The sequence below is a fragment of the Gekko japonicus genome, unplaced genomic scaffold (genome assembly GCF_001447785.1).
Source record: "Gekko japonicus isolate JY-2015 unplaced genomic scaffold, Gekko_japonicus_V1.1 scaffold603, whole genome shotgun sequence".
Lineage (NCBI taxonomy): Eukaryota > Metazoa > Chordata > Lepidosauria > Squamata > Gekkonidae > Gekko > Gekko japonicus.
The window spans coordinates 228625-240720 of NW_015169192.1; the positions used below are offsets into that span (position 1 = coordinate 228625).

The following is a 12096-nucleotide window of genomic DNA, read 5'->3' on the forward strand; positions in this document are numbered from 1 at the left end:
TCTCAAACAGAAAAACACAAATCACAAAGCATTCAGAAAAATCCTGTTAATTGGGATGTTGACATTTAAGTCTCTTTAATGTTTCCATTTCAGGCACATCAGAATCCCATTTTGCGTCCCTTTTCTTTAGCAAATTTTGTCACCAATTCCTTCAGGTCAAGCACTGAAAGAACTTGTGACTGACCCAAGGTCACACCAGCAGCTGCATGTGGAGGAGTAGGGAATCAAACCCGGTTCTCCCAGATTAGAGTCTATTCTCCTAACCACTACACCAAACTGGCTCTCAGTCAAACTAATCAAAGTCCCCTCTGGCCTTTTATAACATCCATTTTCACCATTCATACAAGAACAAAAATATTTGGTGGGGGGAGAAAGAGAAAAGTTGCCTCACCAGTACACAGGTTTAATAAGCACGCTGATTCTGAAGTGTAAAGTTCTAATAGGGATGGCCATTTGAAAATACAATTATAAGCCAAGGGGTTACTGCACTGTGGATCAGGGCTCGGGCTTGCCAGAGGGACTGAGTCATAAAGGGATGCTGAAATTTAATTGCTACTTTTATTTTGGAGCACCTCCAACTGCATAACATTGTCTCCCAGCTCAGATACGGCTCACAAAGCATCTCTGAGGACCAGGCATTGCACAGATATTATTTTCATCCAATGCAATCAGCTTCCTGTGTGTGTGCATTCAAAGCAAAACCACTGCTCTGCACAGTGACATTTATAAAGCAGTGTTGTTTTCATTCTATGCATGTGATGCATGTGTCATATGCAGTGTGTCTGGCTCTTATTTACTCCCCACCCATTTCTGGTCTGCCAGCACTCCAACAACTGCATAGGCAGACACTGGATTTTCTTCCAACACCCGGTTCAAAAAGTTTGCCTACCCCTGCATACTTTCAATTTGAATTGGTAAACTGTGATCAAAACAGTGAACACGTTTCCACATATGAGGTTTCACTTCTTTTTTTATTGTTGTGTTTAGTGTTTGAACCTGTGTCTTATTGTCAGGGGTTGAAACTTTTTCAGTTAACAAACTGAACTAGGTTGGTGGTGCTTAACATCACAGACCTATGCAGCATTAGTATTTAAAACCCTGGTAATGTACTATGCACATCTCTCCTTATATATAATTGAATAGTGGGTGCCAAAGTTCTAATTCTAAAATGCACTCCTTTAGTGTATGGCTGATGGCACTGCTCCTCAGCATATATCGCCACCAATCAGAAGGCAAAGCCCGGGTCCCGCCCACACCACAACTGCTGCGACAACCTGGTCTTTTGCATATGGAAGCTGATTGGACTTCACTCCATTCCACACCTCAAACCCCCCCCCCCCGCAAGGCAGTTGGAATGTCAGTTGCATATGGAACCTGCTGTATTCTGGTGGTGTGCAGGTCCCAGATTCATGTTTTAAAAGCAGACTGACACTGTTTGCCCAAAGCCAGAGCACTCTCCCAGAGCCTCTTTCTAGATCCCGTAATGTCACAGGGTCCAGCCTCTAAAGCAGGCATTTCTTCAAGGGAAACTGATCTATGTCATCTGGAGATCACTTAATTCCAGGAGATCTCACCAGGAGATTGGTAACTCTGAACCAAAATTCTGGGCTCATCAACAAACCCGAGTAGTTCTAAACTACTTCTAACAATTTATGGGTGAAAACGTTAGGATTCAAATCTGAGCTCATACTCCTAATTACCAGTGTGGGAAGGAAGGAGACTGCTTTAATTATCCAGGGGCTAAGAAAAAATGTGCTCTGCTCATGCTCAGAGGCAGCACCAAAAGAAAGCTGACTTTACATGTGGCTGTGAAACACGGGGGGGGGGGCGGGGGGATGGGACTTACCGCTTGTACTGCACATTGTAGAGGCCGGGAGAGGAGGCACTGCTGCGGATGGGTGCCCAGAGGAGCAGGTGCTAGAAGGTGTGGGCCAGGAAGCGCACGTGCTCAGGGGTGGGTTGCTGGGCCCAGGGGACCTTGAGCCTGGCAACCCAGGGCTGCTGGCGGCAGGAGAGGGCCCAGGACGGGGGGCAGAGGTGTGGGCGCAGCTTCCCTCTGGGTGGCACAGGAGGACCAGTAAGAGCGGCTAGGAGCATCTCCCACGCAGCGCAGAGCCCCTCGTGCATCTAGGTAGCTGCCACAGAGCCACTGAAGGGGCACACAGGCTGGCCTCGGCCGCTTCTTGCGGGGGGCAGGACCCCCTGAGGTGGCAGGCCAGGGCAGTGCCCTCCTTGGGTAGTGCTCTAGGCAACTGCCTAACCCCGCCTTATGGAAGCGCCGGCCCTGATCCAAAGTCAAGTGTGTTTACCTGTGTGTGCAGAATTTGCACTGATTTCTCTTTTAATGCTACATATATCTTCACTCCAAGTTTCTATGCAAAGAATAGATAGTATTTGATAAAGCAGAGTAAAGAAGGAGAGTTAGGAAGACATGTATGGCTGGATCCTTATGCAAAACGTCTAATAAATATATTTAAAATATTTATACCCCACTTTCCTCTTCATCAGTGGGACTCAAAGTGGCCAGTACGCTATAGGTCCCACTCGTGCTCAGCAAAGGATGCACAATGAGCAGTGGCCAAGCGTCTTGCCACACTGCTGAACAGTATCCTTACGCCACACATTGCAATCTGCTTTCGGAACTGCCCTGGTTTCAAAGACTGTTTGGGCTCTGGTTCTGGTGACTGGCAAGCATTGCTGTGCCATTCAGAATTCAAAAGCGCTTGATGCGTGCAGAAATATAACCATGCAGTTCTCTGGATATGTCTGTATGTTTTCAAGAACATCATCACCACCAGAATCGGCTTGTAAAAGAAGATTATTAATAAACTATAAGAGTCCTATGCCAGATGCCAAATGGAGTACGTGCAGGAATACAGAAGGCCAACAGTTCTCACGGAAAGCCTAGACCCCAGTGATTAGACTCTGGACTGTTGCCAATTCTGGCAGCAATGCATTTTAAATCTGTTATTCATATGGAAAATAAGGGAACCAAAATGAAGGGATTAAACAGACGAGACAAAGATCATACAAGAAAACTGCAGGCATGTGCAGCCTCAATTTGCTTCAGGCCCAAATGGTGGAGGGGGAAAGAAACTGAAAGAATCTGCTCCTTTTTCTGCTAAAGAAAAAAAAAGGCAGGTCTTTTAAAAAGGCCTTTTGCAACACTTTAAAATGCGAATAAAGCAGGCAGAGAAGCTGACAGAAGGATAGAGGGATAAAACCTCCTTCCCCTGCAAGATCCCAAAGCAAACTGAGGCCGCATGAGCCTGCAATTTCCATTTTATAGACAGAGGGAAGTATGTGAGCTTCATCAATTTTGTTTCTGCCCTAAGGCCACCAGCAACCAGCCAACCACATGACAGCTCCTGATCTTGACTCATTGATTAAAATTTCAGCTGAAGTGCTTTGCACCCAGACATCTGGGGCCATGGTTCAAAGACCACCTTGGAATGTTTACAAGGTACACTGAAAGGGTCTGCAACCTCATGGCTCTAGAGCCAAACCTGGCTTATTATGGAAACAAATCTGGCTCTTAAAAATAACATTGGAAAAAAAAAATCTTTTAAGTGAAGGCATATTGGAGGGGGAGGTGACATGTTGAAAAACCAGCATGTGAAGGGAATGGGAGGCAGAGCTTTTTATGGGACTAACAGGCTTCTCAGAGAAGTTTTACAGAATGGGAAATGATAGAGATGAACAGGAATCCAAATGTGGACCATACACAGGTTTATGCCAGTGCACTCAAATGACTTAGCACAGGGCTCCTGAGCATACTTGTTAGTTATTGTGAGATGCTGTGTATGCCACTTCCTAACAAGAGATTTGTAACAGCTAGTGTTTGGGCGGCAGTAACTTTATAGATTATTAATTAACACCCACTTTCCCCAGCCTCACTGCAGGAAGCCAGAGATATGCTAGCCTTATGGCTATCAGACAGCCCTGAAGCCACTGGCTGTGTGGACCAGCGGGTGGTGAAGAGTTCACTGGTGGGGGACTGGAAATGCTGAAAGAAGGCCAGACTTTGAGGTTAAGAGGACCTTTCTTGAGCTAAATCTGAAAAGTCTCTATCCTTCATAAGCCCCAGTTCTTGTAACGATGAGGAACAAACTCTGTAAATATAGACAACTGGGCAATTTAAGCAGACCGGGAGCTTAGCGCTCAGCATGCAAGATGTGGCAGGTGCTTCTCTTGGCATGATGCCCATAGCTACCAAGGATGTGTGTGTGTGGGGGGACTTGTAAGATAACACGTTGGGGGCACTGATCTCCCTGGAGGCCCTTGGACCTTGTTTCCATACAATGTTTGGGTTGCATCTAAATGGTTTAGGGTGGTCCATCGTGGCTTTTCCCAGCCCTGATCAAACAACTGGAACAGGGATACAGCAGCCGAGGGACCACCTTCATCAGTTAACTGTTTATTATATTGTTTTTTAGTAGCACAGAAAGGAGGCTGCACTCTGAGTTTCTGTGATGTGGCTTTTGTAGCAAACAACCGTCAATTGTATTCAATGTTACTCAAAATTACTGTACCTTATGCTGGTATCTGTTGTCAAACGCATGCTTTATTAGAAGGCTCTTTAGAATGCTGATGGCCATGTATCTAATGTCATAGTTGTCCTGCAGGGCAACAGACGTCTCTCTCAGGAGCAAGCCCACTAAAAAGTGGTGACGGCAATACTCATCGGATAAGCTGTACTCAAGATTTACATCTGCCATGAAAGGGAGAACACAGGTAATTTTTAACATCTATAATTGCAAGGGATTTGGCTGTGGCGGTGATGAAACGACTAGCAGTGATTGGACCAGCTGGTGTTATGTCGCAGAAGGCAAAGCAGAAGGGGGCACTGATTGTCATTGGCTGTGCTGCTAGAATTTCAATAAGCAGCAAGGCAGGCAGAAGGGCCGGAAGAAAAAGGAAGAGGCAGGGGCTTATGACATAGCAAGTCAAGTGAAGCAGGGGAAACGAAGAAAGGAAAGGATGAAAGGCAGACAGAATGACTCACACAAATGAAGGAAACAGGTGAGGTCCAGAGGGAAGAGTCCAAGAAGGGAGTGAAAACTGGAAGAAAGCAAATGCAGACGGGTGGGCTGACAAATGTTTGGTGCCCATCCATGAGGAAGGCTGTGCAAAGGAGATGAGGGCGACAGTGTTTTTGTTTTGTCTTATCTGCCTTACAAGAGTTCTGGAACCTGAATGAAACTGCAGACCTAAAATTAATTGAACAGTAATTATATTTATATTCAGGTGGTCAGCTGTGTCGGTCTGAAGCAGCAGAACAAAGTTTGAGTCCAGTGGCACCTTTAAGACCAACCAAGTTTTATTCAAGGTATGAGCCTTCGTGTGCAAGCACACTTCTTCAGATATGATTATACTGTTCTTCATGGCTTGAGATATGAGCCATCTCATTGCTGGGGCAGCTTACTTGAGTTGTAATTCAACTGATTTCCCCTTCCTATTTTCTAAGCTCCAAATCAACAGTACCCTCTATCCATGCTACTGCTCCCACATCTAATCTACCGCTATGGTTGAAGGATGCATTTAACAGTAAGTTCCCCTAAGTACCTTTAAGCAATCTGCAAACTTACAGAAACTTCTTAAAAACAAAAAGCAAAAATTGGCTCAGTAAAAGATAATATTGTTACCAGTTCTGAGTTTCTCCCTTTGCATGAGCAATACTACAGGGACCTACAGAAACTTCTTCAGAAGTTTCACAATCTGAAATCTTGCCAGCTCTGATGTAGCACTAATGGAAGGCAAAGATCTGTACATGGCCCTCTCTGCTGCTGTAAGCACTCGAGTGCTGCATGTTTGTGTGCGCGTGATTAAACAACAGCAGAAAACAGCTTCTAGTTAGTTGGCTTAAAAAGCAAACCTGCTACTGCTGAACTGTTAGCTGAACGTTTACTGGATACAAACCCAGACTGATTTGAAGCTGGTAAATTTAGAAAGCATTTCTGCATGAGGCTCACTGGGAATTTACTTTGCACAAAAAGCTGATTTCATATTGCTGCTGATTTGGTGCTGAAGTGCTCTGGCAACAGTTATTTTTTCAGACATACCTACAGAAGTGAACCATTCCACAGCCTTGGAAAAGAAATCTAATTAATGTGCAAAAGGGAAAAAAGGAACAAATAAAAAAGTGTGTGTGCAGATATGGTCAGATAAGTTAATATGGCACATACTCCATGCAACTCACCTTGGACACAGGATGATACAGAGGTAAGCTATTGATTCTCTTAAATGGTATTTTGTGCTACAGGATGGAATGAGCAGATTTGGCAACAGTTCACTGGACGGGATATTCCTCATGCTACATTCTCTTGCCACCAAGAGATGCACACACAAACATCTGTACTGGAACTACCCACACTTCCTCCACAAATGCTATAGAGAATGTCTTTGCCAAGGGTTATCCCTCTTTTGCCCAGAGGATTGCTTATGAAAACATACCATTATTGTTCAAGGGACTATCAGTAGGATTGGCCATGACAATCACTGAACCACCCATGCCTCGCTAATGGGCTTTGCAAGAAAATGGTCCCAGGTTCAGTCCCTAGCATGTCCACAGTTAAAGGCTGCATGAGTTAGGAAACACTTTCCTCCACCTGATATTCTGGAAAACTGCTGCCAAAGACGACAGTAATGACCTATATGGTTTGACTTGACATAAGGCAACATCACTGTATTCATCTAAGTTCACCCTTGCCATTTCTATTCCTTTCATGAGGGCTGATCTGCTCTGACAGCACAATGGCTTCACACATGCATCACAAGAGCCACCAGCTTATCTGCTGCTTGCCTGGGAACAGCCTGGTTTTTTTGGGGGGAGGGGAGGAGAGGGGACTTCCAAGACGTTAGAACCTAATTCCCAAGATTGGTGGACCTATGAAAAACTCAATCCCTAATCTATGGGTTTTTCAGTGACACCTTCTTGCATAGATTAGCTCAGGTATCCTTGAACCCTTCCACAAAAACAAAGAGGTAATGCTTTGGATTTAAGCATGTGGCGGCAAATGCTAACTGTTTATCCTTTTTTTAAAAATAAAGATCAGCCCGATTGAAAGGGAGGGAAGCAGGCCTGTAGCCAGGATTTTGTGGCTTGTGGGACAAATTTTTTTCTGGTGTGGCTGTTGCAGAAAAAAAAGACAGAATTCTGAGGATTATGACTCAGCTACTGTGGAATCAAGCCTTTTAAAATCAAAGCATAGAGGCTTCTGCAAATCTTAGCCCCAGAGTGGTGCAATAGCAGGCTGGGAAGGGGGGGGGGGGATAAATTTTCTGGTAGATGGTAGGCATGGCACTGGAAATACTTATCTGGGTTTGGTCAGTAAACTCACTCCAATTTGTATAAAACTTTACCAGGACAGATCTCTAGATTGCAAGCTGTCAACCACTTGAGATGACAGTTCTCAGCTGCTGCAAGTTAATCACTTCTGCAAGCCTAAGCAACGATTCTGATAACAAGTCGGCAGGTAGGGGTGATGAATTCTGTAGTCAAGAAAGCTAACACTTAGGCAGAAAAACTCTCTTAAAGGAGACCAGTTTCTTGACACAGTTAGAAGGGATCCTAGAGGTCACCTACTCCAACCCCCTTGCTCAGTGCAGGAATTAGTCAACTACAGCACCCCACTCTGCTTAAAGGACAGCATGCCTTTAAAAATGTTTTAAAATGATTGAAAAAAGCATTTACAGAAGAAATTAATGTGGGCCTGTGCCTTTAAGAAAGGAGCAGAGCCCCCCCAAAGCCCCACCATCGCTACGGGCCTGGAGGGAAGACTGTGAGCAATTTTTCTTTTTTAAAAAGTTAAGATGGGGTTGTGTTCATTCATTATGGTATACTTCTGATATTGAGTTATGCTCATACTTTGCTTCTTTTTAAATGATTAACTACTATGAAACTGACATAATGAACACACCAAGTAGCAAGATACAATAAGTCAATAATAATAATAAAATGTCAGTCTCTTATGCTATTGTGCTGGCCACGTACCTCTCTGAAGTTTCGGTCTGGCAAAGGTCATTGGCAAGTTTAATGGTATGTAGTGCTCATGATTACAGATTGTTTGCAGAAATTCAAACTTGTATTCCACCAGAAGCTAAATTTACAGGAGGAAAAAAAACACACTTAAGAGCATTGCACATGCTTACAATACAGCACAGATCAGCGGCAGGAATAATCACCCTGCCTCCACAGTGATGTCTCTAAGTCCAAATTATTACCTTTGGGTCTTTGGGACTGAATCCAGACATGTAGTCATTAATCAAGTTGAAGATAAAACCTCGGTCCATGAATGTCAAGCATCGCTGCAGAAGGCAGAGATGGGAAAGGGTGGAATTAATCATTACAAAATGAATACTCTCTTTCTCCTCGCAACACATCATTTCACAGAAAACCGGTACCCAGCATAATGGCAGCACTTTGGTCTAAGTATCTGGGAACTTCTATTTTCTAAAGCAAAGACACTGAAGTTGGAGTCTTCCAGAAGAAACATGTTCAAGGGTGGAGTGGTCTCCTCTGCCTAACTCCCAACATGAGGATACCGGCTGTATTTTTTGGTTGGTGAAAGAAAATAATTTGTCACATGCTCAAAAGCTTTCTGTTGCACTACTTTGCTATTTTCGAAAGAAGTCAAAATGAGTGGATTGGGGCCATAATGGGAACAAGTCTTGGATTCCACACCCTTTCCCTGAAGACTGTATTTAATGGCTGACTGAATTGTGTCCTGATTATGAATGGAATTGTTCACAGGAACACTTGCAGCGATGCTGGCCTCCTACCCAGAATGGCCAGCCCAGTCCTAGCCCAGCCTGCACAATCGATTGGGGGGGGGGGAGATAGTGGGCCGATAATTAAAAAACACACAACAAAGAAAATGAATAGAGTTTAAGTGAAAATTAACTAGGGAGAACACTCCCTTACTCTTTAAAAAAATGTACAGGGAAAAAGGAAGAAAAGAGAAGAGGAAACCACCAACCTTCAGGAAGTTGGCTAAGCTGAAATTAACATTCCGTGACTCCTCTGGGATTTCACTGTAGCGAATGTTCACGTGAGGAATGATAGCAAGGAGCAGCGAATGCAAGACATGGCTGTAGGATTCGTGAAACCGCTGAGGCCTGGGGAGCTGAAGTAGGCAGATGTGAACTATGGCACGGGCTCTTTTCACTCACAGAAGGACACCTGGATGACACCTGCTATTTCTGAATGGCAAGCCTGCTCTATGGTAACTGCGGCTGCAAACCCTCCGAACGAGAGGAAACCCTCTGCTTCAGGGGAAAATATTTAACCTGCTATGGTGACCACCATTTTCTCACATCCCCTCATAACTGCCAAAGCTGACAGACAGTGCCTTCTTGACTAGATCATCCATGCCACAGATCAGCACAATAAGAACATATGGAGAGTAGAACTACTGTCCACTGGAGGTCCTCTAAATTCTGAGTCTGAAGATCTTCAAAGAGCTTGGAAGACCTTATTTTTCTGCATGGGGAATGAGTCCACAAACAGAACTGGAGGAGGAGGAGAGTATGGTGGGGCATTTTTATTTGTAATATTCAGTCATTCAAATGTAGCGATTTAATTTTTACGTTCCTTTTGTTTTTTAAGCTTAGCAATTTGTAAGAAATCTATTTATTTATTGAAATTAGTTCTATCCCACCGTATCTCCTCAGACCCAAAGAAGTGAATAATGCAGCAATCAGGTTGCAAGGACACAAATTACAATAGGCCAGTTAACAAAATTAAAACAAGGATTACAAATTTAAAAGCACTCAAGATTTCAAACACACAAGAATGAAGAACGCAGAGAAATGAAATTCCTTGTCTGGGGATACGATCACAGGGAGAGGCCTTTTCAGTGGCAGCCCCAGAATTATGGAACAGCCTCCACAGGGAGGTGCACCTGGCTACTTCACTTCCAGTCTTTGGGAGGCAGTTGGTGTTACTGAGGACTGCATTTAATTAAGTTACTAGCAGTCCTGAAGTATGATTTTCAATTTTGGGTTTTATTCTTGTCTTATGTATTTTTTCTGTATTGTAAGCTGACTTGGCTTTGTAAGGAAGAAATGTGGCTAATTAGTGTTTTAAGTAAATTTAAAAAAACCCAAGCACAGCCATAACTGCTGTAGATGTAAAATTTCACAACAAATACAGGGTGGGGAGGGGGACGGCAAGCAAAAATTCTGGCTGATATTCGTGTTGGGAGGCAGGTTTCGTGGAGAATTTATTGCACTGGAATTGCCGAGCAGCTGGGCCGATCCTGAACTGGCTTCCTTGCCCTTACCTTAATCTTGTTCTCATCCAGGAGGTACAAAGCCATCGACTTCGCCAGAGCTTCAAAGAAAAACCACGAATACTGGAATGAACAAGTGGGAATAGAATTATGTGCACGAGCAAGAGAAAATCTCTCGTTCCCATTTTACAGATGGGGAACTCGAGCCCGGGAGATTACTCAAAGCCAGACGATCAGTTCCAAGACAAACTATCAACCCAAGCATCTCACAGCCAAGCCCAACATCCTTGACCAAACTAGCATTACACCTGACATGGAGGGGAGAAGGTGAAGCTCAAGGGACACATTACATGGGAGCCACGAGCCACCTCTCCCTGGCAACGTGAACATGAAAAATGACAGGATGTCATCATGCTCATGCTTCCATTTCCCACCTCCCTCCCTACTCCACTGGGCAGAGAGCACATACTTTTTCAACAGCACATTATTGGGACAACAAGAGTCAGTGCAATTCAGGAGCTTCTGAAGAGAATCCACAATGAAAACTTCCTTTAACAGGAATGACTGTTCCACTTTGCATCTTAATATTGCAAAGGAGGATGAGGATGGTCTTCCTCGATCAGCTCAGGGACGCTTCCAAAATGTTTCCTGGCTATGGTAAGCTGAGGCAAAGCTGATCCTGGCTTTCCACTGCTCAAGATGTCCCCCATCCCCATTTTATTTAGCACCCTCCTTCAAACTGGGCACCCAGAGCCTTCACTGTCTGTTCTTTTCCCATTTATTGGAGGTTGTCTGGTACAAAGACAACCTTCATTGTGTTATCAGAACTGGACATTGACATATTCGGCGCCCTCCCTTCCCCTGCTAATATGACACAGAGTCATGCAGCCATACTGCTAATTAAATAAGTTAACCTAATTCTGATCATAACATTATTACGTAGAATTAAGTGGAGGCTGAGACAGGGAAAGAACACCCAAAAGGGTTTCTATGGAGAAACTAGTGGTTACGCGCACGTTCCTGTTCAAAGGAACCTTTTGTCCTCCTTACAAGGCAAATGTGGAAAGCTACTCATAGGGCAGAAAGAGATGGCAAGAAAATGGGAGGAAAAACCCTTTCCCTACCTACACAAAATTCTACAATGAAATACTCTTCAGGTAATTAGTAATGACTTTCAATCTCATCCAGGTGCTAAAACTAGAAGTGATCCTGATGCCAGTGGGGGGCACACTTGTAAGATGCGGACACTTGCAAGAGAAGATCTGGTGAGATTGGGAAGAGTTGAGCACTCGTGATCTCATCTCGGTCTTCCCTGCATTTGTATTCTCAGCAAACAAGAATTCTCAGGCTCACAATTGCCCTGGCCTGACACATTCAGGAATAGAGAGATTCAATGCCTCCACATATATCCTTCCTCTCTTGACTCACTTTTAGCATCTTATTGATAGCTAAGAAATCCGCCGATTGCTTGAGAATTGTTGCCATTGCGACAGCCAAGATTTCATGTGTCATCTTAGCATGGGCTGTGCCAGGTTTTTCAGGCCGGAAGCAGTACTGCAAAGAGCAAGAGAGAGATTGTCTTTCACCAGTGGTGAGTCCACAGTTATAGAGGTGACAGAATAGAATAATTTGCATGCCTCACCTTTATGAAAGATCTCAAGTAGTGGTCAAGGCCTTCCTCATGACATCTGGAGACAACATGGAGGATAACCCTGCAAAACAACCAGAGCTTGTACTTCATACAGAATAACAAGGAAGAGCTTAGGCTCTGTATCTCCTTGCCAAAAAATATCAGAATCCAAAGGTTTTCTTCTCTGACTGCAAACAAGCTTACTTTATTATTTAACTTTGGCTGCGGTCACAC

The 12096-nt window shown here is 44.1% G+C and overlaps 1 protein-coding gene across 1 annotated transcript in view; it reads right to left on the reverse strand.

The window, feature by feature from the left end:
• The window catches only part of DOCK11 (dedicator of cytokinesis 11), a 112429-nt gene that overhangs the window by 46551 nt on the left and 53782 nt on the right, over window positions 1–12096 (reverse strand). Inside the window, exons 25-31 of the mRNA XM_015416254.1 lie at window positions 11875–11944; window positions 11661–11786; window positions 10284–10355; window positions 8979–9125; window positions 8224–8307; window positions 7994–8099; window positions 4533–4711 (exon numbers count right to left, since the gene is read on the reverse strand). Of these exons, the coding sequence (XP_015271740.1) occupies window positions 4533–4711; window positions 7994–8099; window positions 8224–8307; window positions 8979–9125; window positions 10284–10355; window positions 11661–11786; window positions 11875–11944 (784 nt within the window). The remainder of the gene's footprint in view (window positions 1–4532; window positions 4712–7993; window positions 8100–8223; window positions 8308–8978; window positions 9126–10283; window positions 10356–11660; window positions 11787–11874; window positions 11945–12096) is intronic.